The following is a 21,995-nucleotide window of genomic DNA, read 5'->3' as shown; positions in this document are numbered from 1 at the left end:
TCAGTGATGTTAGGGACATCATACAGCTGTTTCTTCCTTCTAGGACACGTCAGTGATGTTAGGGACATCATACAGCTGTTTCTTCCTTCTAGGACACGTCAGTGATGTTAGGGACATCAAACAGCTGTTTCTTCCTTCTAGGACACGTCAGTGATGTTAGGGACATCAAACAGCTGTTTCGTCCTTCTAGGACTTGTTAATGATGCTAAGGGCCATACGTGATTAAAGGAGGCGACTAAGGACTTGTCTGCTCTTTAGAATTAATGAAGAAATTATAAATGCTTTCTGTTCTGTTTGAAAGAAATGATGAATTTTTAATAAAATTTCAGGGAAAGGAGCATGCCAGCACCAAGGTAGCAATGGCCGTTATGTCAATACAGAGGTGAGAGATTAGTTATAACCGTTGAAATACCAGTTACTGGGAGGGGGGGGGGGGGGGGGGGGGAGAAAACATAATACCGTTATTATCATGCATGTACTTATTGTCAAATTAAAACCCTTAATCATACTGTACATTTACCATATTATTCAATTGTAGAGTTTTTACTTGGGGCTTATTATGGCCAATATTAGGGCGCATCCCCCCCCCCCCCAATTGAAATTATTTCATTAATATTTTATAAGCTAGATTACCAAAGTTTGCAGCTTCTTTATGGAAATTTCTTATTCACCAATTTTATTTACTAAAATGATAAGCCCTGTCTATGTATGAAAGCTAGTGTGATTAAGACAAGAACAATATAAGCTATGATTAATTAAATTCATTTTGTCAATTATTTTTCAGGATGTTGCCAAAAGCTCGAGTTGTCTATTGCAGTGCTACTGGAGTTACAGATGTTAAAAATATGGTAATTAAGCACCAAATACCCATACATTTGGTCACAGTTTCTTAAGATTACTTGTAAATGATAGTTCTTATTCTTTCTTAATAGGGAACGCTATCCGTAGATTCCCAACACTAGTTAAAACTGTAAAATCTTCTATTAGGTTAAAAAAGAAATTCACTGTTTAACATACTGTAAAAATCTGTGCAATTTTCACAACCTAAAATTCACTACCATATTCTATATTTAGTTGAATCTTTACAGGCTTTTATGGAAAGACTTGGTCTGTGGGGAGATGGGGCACCTTTCCGATCGTTTGAACAGTTCCTTGATCTAGTGCAGAAGAAGGGACTTGGTATGGCGGAAATCCTGGCTATGGAGATGAAGACGTCTGGAATGTACATCTCCCGCGGTCTCAGTTACAAACAAGCGGAGGTAACCAGGATACTTTGAACTTAGAAACAGAATACTTTACATATCAGCTATGTTTTCACATGGCCTATGTAGGCCAGGCATGATGATATATTTTAGACTATTCCACTTTGGTTGAATCAGTTGGGGACTTTGGGGGTATTTTCCTATTACTTTTTTTTTATGCAAAAACTGATTTAACTTAAGCAAAAGAAGTCTTTACAGTTTGCCTGAATTCAACAGTTGACTTGTTTTAAGTTTAGAATTTTAATTATAGCAAGTTACCTTAACTGGTCAGTTTGATTATTTTGTAGAAAATACAGGTATCATTTACTGTTAAGTATGCCCTTGTATCAAATCCTTATAACATACAGAAGACTACATAATGCGAATAAGACATATCTCATATGAAGAGAATATCATGGAGCGTATATTTCTATTGTTTGTGTTTCCAGTTCATGACAATAGAAGCTGCACTGACAAAGGAACAGAGGAAGATGTATGATACCGCAGCCCATGTTTGGTAGGTATATGAAAGTGGTATGTTTTGTGGGTTTGCGTAAATGGTGTGTTTGGTTAAGGAGTGATATATTTGATTTCTGACCACTTTGATGACTTTTAATATTTGTGTAGCTTTAGAGGGGAGGCTGCTTTATGATTTATTTGGTTTTGTCTGTCCTTCCTTCCCTCTTCCCAAATTTAGCTTGTCCATGCACAAATTGTCACTGCAGCTTCATACTTGGGACATCGATTCACCTAGGTGTGGTGGTGTGTCATGTATCAAAACAAGGTCACCCTGACCTACATTTTGACCTTAATCAAAGAAAAAGTTCAGGCTCTATCTCCTATACTTCCTGTCACTTTAACTTCATGCATGGGTCATGGATTTGTTTTGTATGGTATATTATGGTACTCTAAAATGAGCCCATACCAAAACATAACATGATATTGTGTCACCCCTACTATAGGGAACAACCAACCAATTGAAAAAATATATTTTTGAAACAGCCCCTGTGTATAGAACGTTGAGCCAAGGATAAAATGTCTGGCAGCCACTGATTGGCCAGTATGTTATGAAGTGAGAAAATAGATATGTAGCCTGATAGGTAACTATCAATAAGAAATGTTGATATAAATTTCTTAAGTAAGATTGGTTTTTTTCCCAAAAGTTCATGTAATAATAGTAAACAGGTAAACATTTAAGATTTTTGAGAATTTTTACTGCGAATTTCACATATTTTCAAAATGGCTACCCTGGAGAAAATTTGAGCTGAAGGACCCAACTTTTTTTTTTGATTAGGTGTTATATCAGACCCTAAACTTTTGATATAAACCATAATCGTCATATTCAATTCAAGAATTTGAATGAAATAATCCAAAACGTTAACACTAAGGTCTATGGGAAAACAATTGGTTGGTTGGTCTCTACTAAGGAATCATCCTGATGGTGTTTGTCTGTAAGGTAATGCTCTTCACCCTCTCCACCAAATTATCATGCAACTTAATTGGTACACATGAAAAGTACATTCATCAGTTTTGCTTTAACAATTTATTTCTCATTTCAATGATTTTCCTTGAGTAATACCCTAATACCTGGTTGAAACTTGAAAATTTGATAATGCCGCTAAATTTTTGTATACATGTGGTTTTCCAATGTTTGAACAAGTTTTGTAAGTATTTCTAATATTTCTCTGCATTTCACACAGGAATGAGTTGCGTAAGGCATTGGAGAGTGCCTTGTCTAGGACAGGATACTCAGGGTGGCCGGATGTGGGCACAGTTCTGGGCGTCTCATCAACGATTCTTCAAACAGCTGTGGTAAGGATGGCCTTGGCTATGTAACTGTTTTTAAGTAAGTTTTCATATTGAGGAGGAAAATGTACCGGAAATGGCTGATGTCAGGAATGTCTGTAAGCTCATTAGATACAGGTATATTGAGTTAAAAAATATATTGGTAATAGGGATTTTTGTTAGCTCATTAGATACAGGTATTTAAAATGTTGTTACCCTGATATCCAGGATCCCGATAAGGATGCATAGTCATATTATAATTGATGGACTTGTTTTGTGAAAGAAAACTGCAGTGAACTTATATTGTGGAAATCAAGTTAGCATTTAAAACAATTGGTTGATGGCATTTGTTATTGTGAATGTAGCCCTGTTTTGAACTGGAATGTTTTTTGTCAAATCTGATTTTGGTCAAACTGTTGATTTGTCAATAGCTTGATATGGCACAACTGGAAATAAGTTTTGAGGTTTACTTGAAATGATGGTGATAATGTTCTGAAACTTAAATATGATACATATTGATAATGTTTGTCAATGATGAGCTCATATTCATAGAATACAGTGGTTGAATTTGGCAGTTGAAATTAGGATATATTGTGGTAGAGACCACAGTGGCAAGGTAGCTCAAATGCTAAGAGTTTAGAGTATGGTGGTCCCAGGTTCGAGTCTCAATCCGATCATTGCATTTTTCCTCTCCTGTTACAGTTATAATAAATATTAAAAAAGATGTTGTTTTGATAGAATTTGTATGTCCCGGTAGCCATATATTTAGTGTTTTAGGAAGTTCGATTTCTAAAATGTATTTATCTCTACTTTAATAGCATGTCCAATGAAAATTAATATGTTATGTATGTCGTAAATAGACTACTGCTACAGTCATTTCAAATGAAACACTATGTACACTTTTATTTTCAGTATGGGTATGAAGGTCCCATCTGTAATAAAAAAATCAACGGAAGCACTTGATGCCGGATTCTGTGTGGTCATTGGCCTACAAACAACGGGAGAGGCAAGTAAAGAGTTTCAGTGATTGTGACATCATCCCAGAAATGGAATTACTTTGTTTTAAATGTTAATTTAAAATCTAAAATGACAAGATATTTGATTACATCTGAAGGGAAAAATAGGTTAAAATAACGTTTTATTAAAGAATTTCAATGTTTTCTTATGACTTTCAGGCCTCTTTAGAAGCAGAGATAGGCAAGAACAAGGGGGAGATAACTGGCTTTGTTTCCCTGTGCAGAGAGATTCTGTTACGCTTCATCACACAGTATTTTCCCACTATGATCGAGGCTCAGGTGAGTTGTCATGGAAACAGAACCATGAGGATATGTGAGGTGTACAGTTGCTGTAACTGAGGAGTCTATAGAATACTGCTGGTCAGAAATATTTAATTACATAATCCAAGATTCCATCCATATCATCTGCTTGAATAAATATTTTATGATGTTGATGAATTTTATGTTTAAGATAATGTTGTCAGTATGATATGGATCGTACCGATTTAGGACTTTGATTGAACTGATCATTGAAAATGAAATCTTTGGTATTCATGTGCCAGTTTTACAATAACTGCAAAGCCAGAGTTTAGATTTTTGTCTAAGGATCAGGGAGGATTACAATAATGATGATGCTATTGTATTCATTTTGATACACAGTATTTAAACAGTTTGTTTTACTTGATTGTGCACTATATTACATTAAACATTTAAACAGAATTCAGAGGATCGCGTACCAGACAGTTGGAGTGTTCAAGCCAAGGAAATGCTCATAGACTTCGCTCGTAAAATATCCTTACCTAACAGGTAGGTAATATTCTAGCAACAGGCCTAGATTTGGAATATTTTTGCCATATCTTCCTGTTTTAGAAAACTCTTCTCTTTTTTTTCCCCCAATAATGTTTTTGTCATCCTCGAAATCCCATCACGCATTAGCAATCGTCTCACCACAACATGAATGATAAAGAGTTTAACACTTGGACTTGGGAGATGCCTGATGGTGTGGCATTTTTGTTGGTGATTCATGATTCACTTCGAGTTATTAAATGGACAAATCGATACTACCACATTACTAAAAATACACTATTTGGTCACGTGTAGTGTGGGAAAGTATGAAATGAATAATTTGTATATCTTGATTGAAATTTTTGTCAGATATAGTGTAATTTGCACATAATGAAACCTGAAACATTTTGAAAATACACTTCCGACTGAAATATTCCCACTTTTTACTCACAGTGACTTCACTCTGTAAACTACATAAAAATGACCAGTGAAGCCTATGTACATAGTCTTTTTTAGCATGCTACACTTTGTATAAAACTTGATCATAGACATACACAGACTATGGGCCCCCTCATCTCCATTATCTCAAATGGTTATTTGTATTGCAGTCCACTGGATGAGATGATTGACCAGCTCGGTGGTACTGAAGCTGTGGCAGAGATGACTGGAAGGCGAGGCAGAATTGTCCGCAAGTCAGCCAAGGACCAGCCTCACTATGAACTAAGAACCCAAGACATTGACAACTACGGAGGAATCGAGAGTCTCAATGTAACAGAGGTGAGTGGAAAACGATCAAACTTCAAAAAATGAAATAATGATGATGAATTCTCTGCTAGGTACTTTGAATGTTACTTTATTCATCTAATCGCTATATCTTTTCTTTTTTCCCCAGAGGAACATGTTCATGGCAGGGAAGAAGTTTGTTGCCATTATCTCGGATGCTGCCAGCACAGGTAAGAATTTTAGTTTTAGATTTTACTCTTGCTATACGCTGTACAAGTCATGGATCGTAACAAGACTCTACTTACATTGGCTTGAGACAACTGATGTGGGAACCCCTAGAGCATCTTTTGTAAATTGTAATATCTACTTGAGAACACAAAAATAAACAATGTAGATATTCTGTACCCATTTGTAGAATATCTACTTTTTGTTTCCTAATACCTCACTTGGCAATTCCACGATTTTGGCCTTCAGTGTTGAGCGTCTGTTGAAGCAAGGGTGGCTTTGGAATCTGAAACTGAAGCCCATAATATTGGTCTGTGGTATTCCTCTCTGTAAGACTTCGAGTTTTAAAGGAGACTCAAGTTAGATCACCAGTTAAGTTGTGTGAGCAACTGTGAGCTAATTATGTAAACCCCAGTGTCCACCTAAGTCTCCCACCTGTAAACTTGGTGTTTGAAGTTCGGGGTAATTTTTATGACCCCCACCATGAAATGGGGGGCATACAGTGTTACCCTATGTCCGTCTCATCCCGCGGTCCTCACCAAACTGTTTCTGGGTGTCAAGTGGCAGCGGGGGCTTTTATGTCTTAGACATTTTCTAGTTTTAAAAGCTTCTGACTCAATAAATTTGCATCCTATGCCTTTTCTATGGCATACACACAATATTTAGAGGTCTAGGAATGATGAATTATGATGCTATAGTAATTCAATGTGGAAATAATTTGTACAACGATTTTAAAATTTTATCAAATTTTGGACTTAAATTCAAATTGTTTTACATCAAAATTCAATTTAAAGTAGTTCATGCAAGTTTCTAAATCCGTAAATTGGAATACTACAGATTACACAATTTTAAGTAGGCTAGGAAAGATGATATGACATTCTGATGTTTGAATTATGTTTCTTTGTAGGTATATCTCTCCATGCTGATACTAGAGCTGGGAACCAAAGACGGAGAGTCCATCTAACTGTGGAACTTCCCTGGAGTGCAGACAAGGCTGTACAACAGTTAGGCAGATCTCATCGGTCTAACCAGTCAAGGTAAGAACAGTCCACCTAACTGTAGAACTTCCCTGGAGTGCCGACAAGGCTGTACAACAGTTAGGCAGATCTCATCGGTCTAACCAGTCAAGGTAAGTACAGTCCACCTAACTAGAACTTCCCTGGAGTGCCGACAAGGCTGTACAACAGTTAGGCAAATATCATTGATCTAACCACTCAAGGTAAGTACAGTCCATCTAACTGTGGAACTTCCCTGTAGTGCCGACAAGGCTGTACAACAGTTAGGCAAATCTAATTAATCTAACCTATGAAGGTGAGTACTGTCTGCCTAACTGTAGAACTTCCCTTGAGTGCTGACAGCTGTACAACAGTTAGGCAGATCTCATCAGTCTAATCAGTTAAAGTAAATACACGATAAATAATTGTTTGGATACTGTTCTGGGAAGTTATATTGTTCAAATTGTTTAAAGGTGCTGAAAGAAACTTGGAGAACTATTACCTAGTGACTCCAGGTATTTAAGTCTTGTCTGAAACATGGTAATTCAAATTTAACATATATATGGATAATGTTTTATCAGAGTGATCAAGAGGTGAGTTGGAAATGTGATAAAGTCTAGAACATGCCTGTAGCCGATATAATTTGACAGAGTGGGATATCATGTGTGGAACTACTGTAGTTGGTACTTTAAAAGTGTCTTTTTGTGGTCCTACTATTTGTGGATATCACCCTAAATGGCATTTTTGAGTTACCATGATGTTACATAACATCAAACCAGCAAATGTAATTTGGACCCATACAACAGTGAAAGTGTCATTGTGAAAGATTTTCTTACTGCTATTTTTTAAATGATATAAATTAAGTATATAATGATAAGATAAACCTGTTCTGACATTTGTTGACAGTGGTCCCCTGTATAAACTATTGACTACCGACCTAGGAGGGGAGAGGAGGTTCGCCGCCGCTGTAGCTCGCAGACTCCAGTCCATGGGTATGTTCCATGTGTGTATACGATAACTAGAATGTCGGAGAATCATTTATCAAGATTGGGAAAATGTCATCTTGTCTGGATACAAGAATTGAGACTGACATGAAAATGAAGTTTCAATGGAGATATTGTACCTGTAAAAAAAACTTAAGAATACAGGCATTCAAGCAAATGTGTAAAAACAATTTGTGATATATCAGAGTCATAAATTAAACGCACACAAAGTCACAAGTTCCCAACATGGATCTAAGGTATTACTATGGTCCCCTCCATAGGCCATCTTTAAAAATATCCTGGTTTGCTGTAACCCAACCAAGGGGGTTTACATTCATAGTAGGTAGGTAGTGCTGAACATTATTTTTATTCAGTTCAGAAAACAGACTTTCAACCTTCAATACAAAAACAAACCAGGATATAAACTGTTTAGAAATCGTTATTGATTTTGTGGTCTTAAAGGGACATCACGGTAAAAACGTTGTAATTTTCAATGAATGTACGTGTTTTGTTCCTTTCCAGTTATATTTCTGTGCTGTCCCAATGTTCACAGTCGATCCTCATGTCCAGCTTGACCACTTGATTTAGTTGGGAATCCCCCTCTAAATTTAGCGCGGAAATTATTTTTAAATCATCACGTAACTGTTTTGAAATCGAGGCAACACAAACACACGATAGTTTACAAGGCGAATTGGATTAGTTGGACAACGATATTATACAGTGGTTTAAATGTTAAATAACACGTTCTGTATATATTCCGGCACATATATTTATGTGTAAATAAGTGTAAACACCGTACATATAGTATAGTGACAGTAGCAATGTACTGGTACAGACTGTATAAATATTACCGAGTTTGTGTAAATATTACCATTGTCATGGCCTACTATCCAGCAATCAAGCAGAATACGAGCAGCGTCCGTATTACTGCTGTTTTCATGTTTGAACTGTATTGTACTGCTTCCCCAGTTTAATTCTAGGATTGTGTTTGACCCATTTTCCAATTATTCTCTTCATTGCGGAAGCTGTTATCGTTTTCAACCGCAGTCGATTCACATTGGAAGCCATTTTTGTTTTCAGGTGTTTTAGTGTGTTGTGCGCATGCGTGTCATCGTATATGTCACAAAATTAGCATATTCAGACTATTGATCAACGAATTGTGATAACCTTTTTATAATTAATAATTGATGTTTTTTATATACATATATCATCAAATTCGAATGGTTATTGTTCATAAGGATATTTTTTTTAAAGATATACCCAATAATATGAAAAAATACAAAATAAAAATTGGTTTACCGTGATGTCCCTTTAAACAAAAGAAACATGCACCAAGCTGATTTGGCTTTGCGAGACGTATTTTCAAACTTGCAAAGCAACTTACAGACATAAATTTTTGGAAGAGTTGTCATTAAAAAAAATTATTTTTCACAATAATATTTTCTGGGTAGGCATATTTTTTCTGCATCAGACGGGTTACGCCAAACCAACTGTATTTTCATTTTGGCCTTATGTGACCATCCAGTCACCAGACAGGCAGCAGGTCATCTTTCCTGCATTTTTCATATTAACGAGGTCAAGGTCAATCAGATGACAACTGATATCTAAATGTATGAAAAATGTGGTCATTAGTGTGGTGCAAAAATAATTACCCTGTGAATATTTATATATACAAACAAATGTATAGAAGTCTTGACTGCAGAACGTTTACAAGGCGTGGTTGTCCAAAATTTAATGCCCACAAACTAGGTCTGACTTGGACAGCTACAAGATATTAGTAGTGTGGTTGGTCTGTGCTGTCATAATTGTGTCTTTAGGCAAGACATTTACCCTAAAAAACTGTGAATGGCATGTTATGGGCCTCCTGTATGTGGTTCAATGAGGTAGCCACCAACTACTACAATGAGACTCTGCCTAAAAATGACCCTGACTGTACAACAATCATTAGAATATTCCCTTCTTGTTAATGAATTGATTACATACCACAGGGATTTTCCAACAAAAGGAATAGGGTCCGTTACAAGGACCCTTTCCCCTAAAATAATCTTGTGAATATTCCCAATTTTGAAGTCTTTGAATAATTATATAAGTTTTATCTACAAAGACCTATATTAAGGAAATTTTGAAAAATAAAAAACAGCTATAGATAACAAAATGAAATCAAAAATAATATAAGGCAATATTCATCAAAGAAAAACTGAAATTTGTATGAATATCACTATCTTTGTTTTTCCCAATGTCACACTTTGTTGCGTAGAAATTGAAATCCCGATTTAATTGACCCTGGACCCAGTTGAAAAATTATAGGAAAATCCCTGTACCAGGTATATACCAAACTTGTACAATTTGATATCATGTTCTGTGAGTCAAGGTCAGATTGAAGGATTAAACATTTCCTGTAACAGGTGCATTAACTAAGGGAGATCGACGAGCAGCCACTGGAGCTAACCTTGACGAGTTCAACTTTGACACGCCGTACGGCCGCAATGCTCTTCGCTCCATGTATCACCACATTTGCCATGTGAGTCTGACCAGTGTTAAATTACAGTTTAAACGTTAATCAGTTGTAGACTGGTTTAGATATTGTTTTTGCTGTTTGGGTTCAAGACAAGTCCTCACAAGAGACATTTAAACTATTGGGTACATGAAAGTCTCGCAAAACAGCATCGGTCATGATAATAAAATCTGCATAATGTAAAGTAAGATTTTTAGAGATAATTAAAAGAAAGTCGGCAAAAAGTTATAAAAGCTAATCAAAGTTTCACATCCACATGAAAATACCCTGAAAAAAACTCAAGCATCTGTTTTCAAATGCTGACACCTTTCAACTTCAGCATATTTATAGTTATAGCAATGTTGAAATACAAATTGACACATAAAAGAAAATTTGTTTTTATTTCATAGCCTCTGTTTGATTTGTAGAGGACACTGGTGCCAGGATTAAACCTAGCAGATGTATCTAAAGCCCACAAAACTTTTGAGGAGTTCAATGTATCAATGCAGGTAATGATTGAGATACCAAATCAGATACTGTTGTTTCCAAACTAACTAAAAAAAAGCTGGAAGCATTCGTTTTTGTCAATTTTTTTGAATTTCGCTTGTTAGATCGATTTCTAATTTTGTTTAATAGAATGAATATATCCTTTTTCTAAATATTTAAGAGCATTATTGTTTATTGTGATGTAAGACCTTACTACTATCATCATTAGTATGAGTTGTGATTCTCGGTCACAGGAGTGTTTTACATTTATCTACTCTCATCATTAGTATGAGTTTTGATTCTCGGTCACAGGAGTGTTTGGTTCTCATGGGCCTGATAGAGATAGAGTCAGTGAGGATCGGTGCGCCACCAAAGGACAAAGACATGGGGGATGTCTCAAAGTTCCTAAACAGGATACTGGGGCTCGGTGTGACAAAGCAGAATGTGGTAAGAAATTTACATGCCAAAATATCATATCACTTTAGCAGGTCTGCTAATTAATGACGTGTTTTGAAATTCTGTCACAATATGACTATCCTGATCCCAATTCCCTCTCTGTCATAATACATATTCTGACAGTGGCATAGCAAAGCATCTACATTCTTTTCCAAAAAAAAAAAAAAGAAAAAAACATATAGGGAAAAGACTCCTTATAATTTCCACCTAGCTACGCCACTGTCTGATTATATTCAGAAATAGAAAATCCCCATGAAGCAGAAAAGTCATTTGATATCATTACAAACTTGGCTGTTAACTTCCAGTTTAATGCTGGAATTAAACAAAGATTATTTATGATTGAGAGGATTTTTGTACATAATATACAGATTTGTTTCTCTGTTGAATATGTGTAGAAAGAAGACTGAATAATAATGATAAACTTGCAAAAATAGTAAAACAAGTTATACATGTAATATCTTTAAGTTAACATTCTCTATTTCAGATCTTCACCTACTTTATGGAGTGCATGAAGTTGATGATACAGAATGCCAAGACAGAAGGGAGGTATGTCCTACATATAAACACACTGGTCCTTAAATCAACTTAGAGGGGAGGTGTGTCCTACATATTAACACACTCGTCCTCAAATCTACTTAGAGGGGAGGTATGTCCTACATATTAACACACTCGTCCTCAAATCTACTTAGAGGGGAGGTATGTCCTACATATTAACACACTGGTCCTCAAATCTACTTATAGAGGGGAGGTATGTCCTACATATTAACACACTGGTCCTCAAACCTACTTAGAGGGGAGGTATGTCCTATGTATTAACACACTGGTCCTCAAACCTACTTAGAGGGGAGGTATGTCCTACATATTAACACACTGGTCCTCAAATCTACTTAGAGGGGAGGTATGTCCTACATAATAACACACTGATCCTCAAATCTACTTAGAGGGGAGGTATGTCCTACATATTAACACACTCGTCCTCAAATCTACTTAGAGGGGAGGTATGTCCTACATAATAACACACTGGTCCTCAAATCTACTTAGAGGGGAGGTATGTCCTACATATTAACACACTGGTCCTCAAATCTACTAAGAGGGGAGGTATGTCCTACATAATAACACACTGGTCCTCAAATCTACTTAGAGGGGAGGTATGTCCTACATATTAACACACTGGTCCTCAAATCTACTTAGAGGGGAGGTGTGTCCTACATATTAACACACTGATCCTCAAATCTACTTATAGAGGGGAGGTATGTCCTACATATTAACACACTGGTCCTCAAATCTACTTAGAGGGGAGGTGTGTCCTACATATTAACACACTGATCCTCAAATCTACTTATAGAGGGGAGGTATGTCCTACATATTAACACACTGATCCTCAAATCTACTTATAGAGGGGAGGTATGTCCTACATATTAACACACTGGTCCTCAAATCTACATAGAGGGGAGGTGTGTCCTACATATTAACACACTGGTCCTCAAATCTACTTAGAGGGGAGGTATGACCTATATATTAACACACTGGTCCTCAAATCTACTTAGAGGGGAGGTATGTCCTACATATTAACACACTGGTCCTCAAATCTACTTAGAGGGGAGGTGTGTCCTACATATTAACACACTGGTCCTCAAATCTAACAGAGGGGAGGTATGTCCTACATATTAACACACTGGTCCTCAAATCTACTTAGAGGGGAGGTATGTCCTACATATTAACACACTGGTCCTCAAATCTACTTAGAGGGGAGGTATGTCCTACATATTAACACACTGGTCCTCAAACCTACTTAGAGGGGAGGTATGTCCTACATATTAACACACTGGTCCTCAAATCTACTTAGAGGGGAGGTATGTCCTACATATTAACACACTGGTCCTCAAATCTACTTAGAGGGGAGATATGTCCTATGTATTAACACACTGGTCCTCAAATCTACTTACAGGGGAGGTGTGTCCTACATATTAACACACTGATCATCAAATCTACTTATAGAGGGGAGGTATGTCCTACATATTAACACACTCGTCCTCAAATCTACTTAGAGGGGAGGTATGACCTACATATTAACACACTGGTCCTCAAATCTACTTAGAGGGGAGGTATGTCCTACATATTAACACACTGGTCCTCAAATCTACTTAGAGGGGAGGTATGTCCTACATAATAACACACTCGTCCTCAAATCTACTTAGAGGGGAGGTATGTCCTACATATTAACACACTCGTCCTCAAATCTACTTAGAGTGGAGGTATGTCCTACATAATAACACACTGGTCCTCAAATCTACTTAGAGGGGAGGTATGTCCTACATATTAACACACTGGTCCTCAAATCTACTTAGAGGGGAGGTATGTCTTACATATTAACACTGGTCCTCAAATCTACTTAGAGGGGAGGTATGTCCTACATATTAACACACTCGTCCTCAAATCTACTTAGAGGGGAGGTATGTCCTACATATTAACACACTGGTCCTCAAATCTACTTAGAGGGGAGGTATGTCCTACATATTAACACACTGGTCCTCAAATCTACTTAGAGTGGAGGTATGTCCTACATATTAACACACTGGTCCTCAAACCTACTTAGAGGGGAGGTATGTCCTACATATTAACACACTGGTCCTCAAATCTACTTAGAGGGGAGGTATGTCCTACATATTAACACACTGGTCCTCAAATCTACTTAGAGGGGAGGTATGTCCTACATATTAACACACTGATCCTCAAATCTACTTAGAGGGGAGGTATGTCCTACATATTAACACACTGGTCCTCAAATCTACTTAGAGGGGATGTGTGTCCTACATATTAACACACTGGTCCTCAAATCTACTTAGAGGGGAGGTATGTCCTACATATTAACACACTGGTCCTCAAATCTACTTAGAGGGGAGGTATGTCCTACATATTAACACACTGGTCCTCAAATCTACTTAGAGGGGAGGTGTGTCCTACATATTAACACACTGGGCCTCAAATCTACTTAGAGGGGAGGTATGTCCTACATATTAACACACTGGTCCTCAAATCTACTTAGAGGGGAGGTATGTCCTACATATTAACACACTGGTCCTCAAATCTACTTAGAGTGGAGGTATGTCCTACATATTAACACACTGGTCCTCAAACCTACTTAGAGGGGAGGTATGTCCTACATATTAACACACTGGTCCTCAAATCTACTTAGAGGGGAGGTATGTCCTACATATTAACACACTGGTCCTCAAATCTACTTAGAGGGGAGGTATGTCCTACATATTAACACACTGGTCCTCAAATCTACTTAGAGGGGAGGTATGTCCTACATAATAACACACTCGTCCTCAAATCTACTTAGAGGGGAGGTATGTCCTACATATTAACACACTCGTCCTCAAATCTACTTAGAGTGGAGGTATGTCCTACATAATAACACACTGGTCCTCAAATCTACTTAGAGGGGAGGTATGTCCTACATATTAACACACTGGTCCTCAAATCTACTTAGAGGGGAGGTATGTCTTACATATTAACACTGGTCCTCAAATCTACTTAGAGGGGAGGTATGTCCTACATATTAACACACTCGTCCTCAAATCTACTTAGAGGGGAGGTATGTCCTACATATTAACACACTGGTCCTCAAATCTACTTAGAGGGGAGGTATGTCCTACATATTAACACACTGGTCCTCAAATCTACTTAGAGGGGAGGTATGTCCTACATATTAACACACTGGTCCTCAAATCTACTTAGAGTGGAGGTATGTCCTACATATTAACACACTGGTCCTCAAACCTACTTAGAGGGGAGGTATGTCCTACATATTAACACACTGGTCCTCAAATCTACTTAGAGGGGAGGTATGTCCTACATATTAACACACTGGTCCTCAAATCTACTTAGAGGGGAGGTATGTCCTACATATTAACACACTGATCCTCAAATCTACTTAGAGGGGAGGTATGTCCTACATATTAACACACTGGTCCTCAAATCTACTTAGAGGGGAGGTGTGTCCTACATATTAACACACTGGTCCTCAAATCTACTTAGAGGGGAGGTATGTCCTACATATTAACACACTGGTCCTCAAATCTACTTAGAGGGGAGGTATGTCCTACATATTAACACACTGGTCCTCAAATCTACTTAGAGGGGAGGTGTGTCCTACATATTAACACACTGGGCCTCAAATCTACTTAGAGGGGAGGTATGTCCTACATATTAACACACTGGTCCTCAAATCTACTTAGAGGGGAGGTATGTCCTACATATTAACACACTGGTCCTCAAATCTACTTAGAGGGGAGGTATGTCCTACATATTAACACACTGGTCCTCAAATCTACTTAGAGGGGAGGTATGTCCTACATATTAACACACTGGTCCTCAAATCTACTTAGAGTGGAGGTATGTCCTACCTATTAACAAACTGGTCCTCAAATCTACTTAGAGGGGAGGTATGTCCTACATATTAACACACTGGGCCTCAAATCTACTTAGAGGGGAGGTATGTCCTACATATTAACACACTGGTCATCAAATCTACTTAGAGGGGAGGTATGTCCTACATATTAACACACTGGGCCTCAAATCTACTTAGAGGGGAGGTATGTCCTACATATTAACACACTGGTCATCAAATCTACTTAGAGGGGAGGTATGTCCTACATATTAACACACTGGTCCTCAAATCTACTTAGAGGGGAGGTATGTCCTACATATTAACACACTGGTCCTCAAATCTTCTTAGAGGGGAGGTGTGTCCTACATATTAACACACTGGTCCTCAAATCTACTTAGAGGGGAGGTATGTCCTACATATTAACACACTGGTCCTCAAATCTACTTAGAGGGGAGGTATGTCCTACATATTAACACACTGGTCCTCAAATCTACTTAGAGGGGAGGTGTGTCCTACATATTAACACACTGATCCTCAAATCTACTTAGAGGGGAGGTATGTCCTACATATTAACACACTGATCCTCAAATCTACTTAGAGGGGAGGTATGTCCTACATATTAACACACTGGTCCTCAAATCTACTTAGAGGGGAGGTGTGTCCTACATATTAACACACTGATCCTCAAATCTACTTAGAGGGGAGGTATGTCCTACATATTAACACACTGGTCCTCAAATCTACTTAGAGGGGAGGTATGTCCTACATATTAACACACTGGTCCTCAAATCTACTTAGAGTGGAGGTATGTCCTACATATTAACACACTGGTCCTCAAACTACTTAGAGGGGAGGTATGACCTACATATTAACACACTGGTCCTCAAATCTACTAAGAGGGGAGGTATGTCCTACATATTAACACACTGGTCCTCAAATCTACTTAGAGTGGAGGTGTGTCCTACATATTAACACACTGGTCCTCAAATCTACTTAGAGGGGAGGTGTGTCCTACATATTAACACACTGATCCTCAAATCTACTTAGAGGGGAGGTATGACCTACATATTAACACACTGGTCCTCAAATCTACTTAGAGGGGAGGTATGTCCTACATATTAACACACTGGTCCTCAAATCTACTTAGAGGGGAGGTGTGTCCTACATATTAACACACTGGTCCTCAAATCTACTTAGAGGGGAGGTGTGTCCTACATATTAACACACTGGTCCTCAAATCTACTTAGAGTGGAGGTATGTCCTACATATTAACACACTGGTCCTCAAATCTACTTAGAGGGGAGGTGTGTCCTACATATTAACACACTGGTCCTCAAATCTACTTATAGAGGGGAGGTATGTCCTACATATTAACACACTGGTCCTCAAATCTACTAAGAGGGGAGGTATGTCCTACATATTAACACACTGGTCCTCAAATCTACTTAGAGGGGAGGTATGTCCTACATATTAGCACACTGGTCCTCAAATCTACTTAGAGGGGAGGTATGTCCTACATATTAACACACTGATCCTCAAATCTACTTAGAGGGGAGGTATGTCCTACATATTAACACACTGATCCTCAAATCTACTTAGAGGGGAGGTATGTCCTACATATTAACACACTGGTCCTCAAATCTACTTAGAGGGGAGGTATGTCCTACATATTAATACACTGGTCCTCAAATCTACTTAGAGGGGAGGTGTGTCCTACATATTAACACACTGATCCTCAAATCTACTTAGAGGGGAGGTATGTCCTACATATTAACACACTGGTCCTCAAATCTACTTAGAGGGGAGGTATGTCCTACATATTAACACACTGGTCCTCAAATCTACTTAGAGGGGAGGTATGTCCTACATAATAACACACTGGTCCTCAAATCTACTTAGAGGGGAGGTATGTCCTACATATTAACACACTGGTCCTCAAATCTACTTAGAGGGGAGGTATGTCCTACATATTAACACACTGGGCTTCAAATCTACTTATAGAGGGGAGGTATGTCCTACATATTAACACACTGATCCTCAAATCTACTTAGAGGGGAGGTGTGTCCTACATATTAACACACTGGTCCTCAAATCTACTTAAAGGGGAGGTGTGTCCTACATATTAACACACTGGTCCTCAAATCTAACAGAGGGGAGGTATGTCCTACATATTAACACACTGGTCTTCAAACCTACTTAGAGGGGAGGTATGTCCTACATATTAACACACTGATCCTCAAATCTACTTAGAGGGGAGGTATGTCCTACATATTAACACACTGATCCTCAAATCTACTTAGAGGGGAGGTATGTCCTACATATTAACACACTGATCCTCAAATCTACTTAGAGGGGAGGTATGTCCTACATATTAAAACACTGGTCCTCAAATCTACTTAGAGGGGAGGTGTGTCCTACATATTAACACACTGATCATCAAATCTACTTAGAGGGGAGGTATGTCCTACATATTAACACACTGGTCCTCAAATCTACTTAGAGGGGAGGTATGTCCTACATATTAACACACTGGTCCTCAAATCTACTTAGAGGGGAGGTATGTCCTACATATTAACACACTGGTCCTCAAATCTACTTAGAGGGGAGGTATGACCTACATATTAACACACTGGTCTTCAAATCTACTTAGAGGGGAGGTATGTCCTACATATTAACACACTGGTCCTCAAATCTACTTAGAGGGGAGGTATGTCCTACATATTAACACACTGGTCCTCAAATCTACTTAGAGGGGAGGTATGTCCTACATATTAACACACTGATCATCAAATCTACTTAGAGGGGAGGTATGTCCTACATATTAAAACACTGGTCCTCAAATCTACTTAGAGGGGAGGTGTGTCCTACATATTAAAACACTGGTCCCAAATCTACTTAGAGGGGAGGTATGTCCTACATATTAACACACTGGTCCTCAAATCTACTTAGAGGGGAGGTATGTCCTACATATTAACACACTGATCATCAAATCTACTTAGAGGGGAGGTATGTCCTACATATTAACACACTCGTCCTCAAATCTACTTAGAGGGGAGGTATGTCCTACATATTAACACACTGGTCCTCAAATCTACTTAGAGGGGAGGTATGTCCTACATATTAACACACTGATCATCAAATCTACTTAGAGGGGAGGTATGTCCTACATATTAACACACTCGTCCTCAAATCTACTTAGAGGGGAGGTATGTCCTACATATTAACACACTGGTCCTCAAATCTACTTAGAGGGGAGGTATGTCCTACATATTAACACAGACTGATCATCAAATCTACTTAGAGGGGAGGTATGTCCTACATATTGACACAGGTCCTCAAATCTACTTAGAGGGGAGGTATGTCCTACATATTAACACACTGGTCCTCAAATCGCCTCTGTAGCAATCATTTTACCTCTATATGCAGTCAGACCTGCCAATAAAGGTCGGTAAGGGAGCAGACAAGAGTGTCCTTCATAGCCAATGACCTTTATATAAAGGTCCATGTACCTGATATAAGGAATCGTGTTACATAAGAACCTGATGACGACACCCTTCTTGGCAGCTTTGGCTGCATTCTTAATGAAATTATTTTACTACTGAAGTTCTTGATCTTTAAAAGAAATATGTTATTGTAGCAGAATTGGACTGGGCTGAACGTCAGCAGCTGCCAGATAGCTCAAACGGTTCCCGAGTGTCTGCCTAGAGTTGACAGGTCCAGGGTTCGAGTCGCAGTCTGGTCATTGCATTTTTCCTCTCCTGTTACATAATCATAAGAGTTTAGTTTGTAAATGACAGATTGTACTCTCCACATGTTGATCAGGTATAACGATTTACTCTCCACATGTTGATCAGGTATAACGATTTACTCTCCACATGTTGATCAGGTATAACGATTTACTCTCCACATGTTGATCAGGTATAACGATTTACTTTCCACATGTTGATCAGGTATAACGAGGGCATGCTGGACATCAAAGCTTCCTCAGTAGAGATGGTCAACAAACCAAAAGGGCTGTTCAAGAACCTTACCAAGGGACATGCAGACACCAAGTAAGATTTTCTAGCCACTCAGGATATCAAAAATATTTTTGATTTCAATTATATTGTTAAAAATATCTGATTGGATTTATATTGAATTCAAGAGAAGTTATAGAGAAGTTGGAGTTATTCCCCTTCTTACGGTAGACCATAAAAGTAGATCTCGATCTATCCTGCCATCTTGGCATGTGACATGCTGAACACTACTATCTTGGCATGTGACATGCTACACAGTGCAGTTTGTCATGTGATGTGCTGAACACAGGTACTGCCATCTTGTCATGTGACATGCTACACACCGTTTCTTATCATGTGACATCCTACACACTGTTTCTTATCATGTGACATCCTACACACTGTTTCTTATCATGTGACATCACACACACTGTTTCTTATCATGCTACAACCTACACACTGTTTCTTATCATGTGACATCCTACACTTTGACTTCCTGAACACTTTGGCATCCTACACACCGTTTCTTATCATGTGACATCCTACACACTGTTTCTTATCATGTGACATCCTACACAATGTTTCTTATCATGTGACATCACACACACTGTTTCTTATCATGTGACATCCTTCCCTGTCCTCTTACCCTGACATCTCATGGCCCGCTAATATTCTTTCAGACTTTTGGAGCTGAAGGTCGACCGAGGAGTGAGCTGGTCAGCAGCATTGACTAGACTGGAAACTCACAAAGGACCCAAGGATGGATTCTATATCTCAAAGCGGGAGATTTTCGGACGGAAACTCTACATCCTGGCAACACAGAAGGAAAACTCTAACCACCTTTTTAGATATACAAGGTAGGTGTTCTTCATTGTTTGTGTCATAATAAAAACTGCAGATCAAATTGTCACCTTGGAATATATGGCTATGTTTTTCATCACTTAACTTTTCATAAATATTTCTGCAAATAAAATTACTGGTTTGAGAATATATGTAAAAACCCTTGTAAGGAATGCCTGATTTAGTAATTAGTCTCTCGACAGATCATCTGTTATCTCATATGTAAAAACCTTATGAAATGTGCCTGCTTAAATTTTAGTCACCAGACAGATAATCTAATTTTCTGTTGTAGACCTAACACAGGGCTGTCCCAGGTTGATGAAGAAGAAACTGATCTGAACCATCGATATGTAGCTGTGGACCCTTCCAAGGCAGGCAAGTGTTCTGTTTTACAAGTGTTCTGTTTTACAAGTGTTCTGTTTTACAAGTGTTCTGTGTTCTGTTTTACAAGTGTTCTGTGTTCTGTTTTACAAGTGTTCTGTGTTCTGTTTTACAAGTGTTAGTAATGAATTGTTTGTCTTGTTTTATTGCCACATTAGGTATTCTCCCTTCCATTTTAAGTGTTTTTAAAGATGTCTTCCAGATTGTCTGCACCCCCTGCTCAGTAAGTGGAGCACCAAACTGTAAATACAACCTCTGATATCCAAGATCCCAGGTGTATGATTCGATCCCTACTTAGGACAGTTTTTGAGCTTGGATCCTATACAGACCACCTTTTATGTAATGGTCGTGTTTGTGGACATTTTACCCCAATTGTTCTAGATAGCACGTGAAGGGCCTCCCATATATAGTTGAGTGAGGTTGCCAAAAGAAAAACAACTTCTTCAACAAAATTGGAAAGCCTAGAGCCATAGAATTTGGTTTGTACTGTAGCATAGCATGGTTGAGGGTAGCCCGAGTTTTCTCTGGCCCTGTCACCATGTCTGGTGTAGGGCCAGAGCGCACTACTATATGAAAACGTGGAATTATCCGACACCGTTTGGTGTCGCTAAGAATTTGATGCAAAAACAATAAAATCGGGTGTGACATAACACCTACCTTACATATATGGATAAATGAGATATTTATGTACCCCAAAACACCCATTTAGTCTCATATAGGTGTTTTATTCCGTCCGTATAGACCCTCGCTTTACGCTAGTCAAAATTTCATACTTGACTCGACGCCATATTGCTAACTATGTAGGTCGCGGTCCGCCTAATTACCCTAATCTGTGCGCGATGGAGCGAAAAGAAAAAAAAATACAACATTTACTTTTATATATTTTATCGCTTATAATTTATAAATAATGATTTTTTTAATGGAATATAACATCTTTTGGGAAATAATCAACTTAGTTTTCATAATTTAAACTTTGTAAGAAGAAAAACACAATAAATGATATGTGGTCTTTTCGGTCCATTGCGTTCCGATTTGGGTGGTTAGTCGTACTGTCACTTACAAAATGGCGGGTCAACAGTATGAAATTTTGACTAGCGTAAAGCGAGGGCCTGTACGGACGAAATAAAACACCTAGATGAGACTAAATGGGTGTTTTGGGGTACATAAATATCTCATTTATCCATATATGTAAGGTAGGTGTTATGTCACACCCG

The 21,995-nt window shown here is 38.2% G+C and overlaps 1 protein-coding gene across 1 annotated transcript in view; it reads left to right on the top strand.

Moving 5' to 3' along the window:
* LOC117343015 (protein FORGETTER 1-like) overlaps positions 1-21,995 on the top strand; it is a 45,992-nt gene that overhangs the window by 7,813 nt on the left and 16,184 nt on the right. Inside the window, 20 exon segments of the mRNA XM_033905339.1 lie at positions 330-382; positions 785-848; positions 1,089-1,259; positions 1,691-1,758; positions 2,942-2,984; positions 2,986-3,053; positions 3,939-4,032; positions 4,202-4,321; positions 4,740-4,828; positions 5,416-5,584; positions 5,700-5,760; positions 6,663-6,792; positions 7,657-7,742; positions 10,139-10,254; positions 10,656-10,736; positions 11,026-11,160; positions 11,654-11,715; positions 19,516-19,617; positions 20,241-20,417; positions 20,693-20,775. Coding sequence (XP_033761230.1) covers positions 330-382; positions 785-848; positions 1,089-1,259; positions 1,691-1,758; positions 2,942-2,984; positions 2,986-3,053; positions 3,939-4,032; positions 4,202-4,321; positions 4,740-4,828; positions 5,416-5,584; positions 5,700-5,760; positions 6,663-6,792; positions 7,657-7,742; positions 10,139-10,254; positions 10,656-10,736; positions 11,026-11,160; positions 11,654-11,715; positions 19,516-19,617; positions 20,241-20,417; positions 20,693-20,775 — 1,972 coding nt within the window.

The sequence above is a fragment of the Pecten maximus genome, chromosome 14 (assembly GCF_902652985.1).
Source record: "Pecten maximus chromosome 14, xPecMax1.1, whole genome shotgun sequence".
Taxonomy (NCBI): domain Eukaryota; kingdom Metazoa; phylum Mollusca; class Bivalvia; order Pectinida; family Pectinidae; genus Pecten; species Pecten maximus.
Note: the sequence above shows the minus strand (reverse complement) of the source record. Positions and strands in the feature narration are given on the sequence as shown.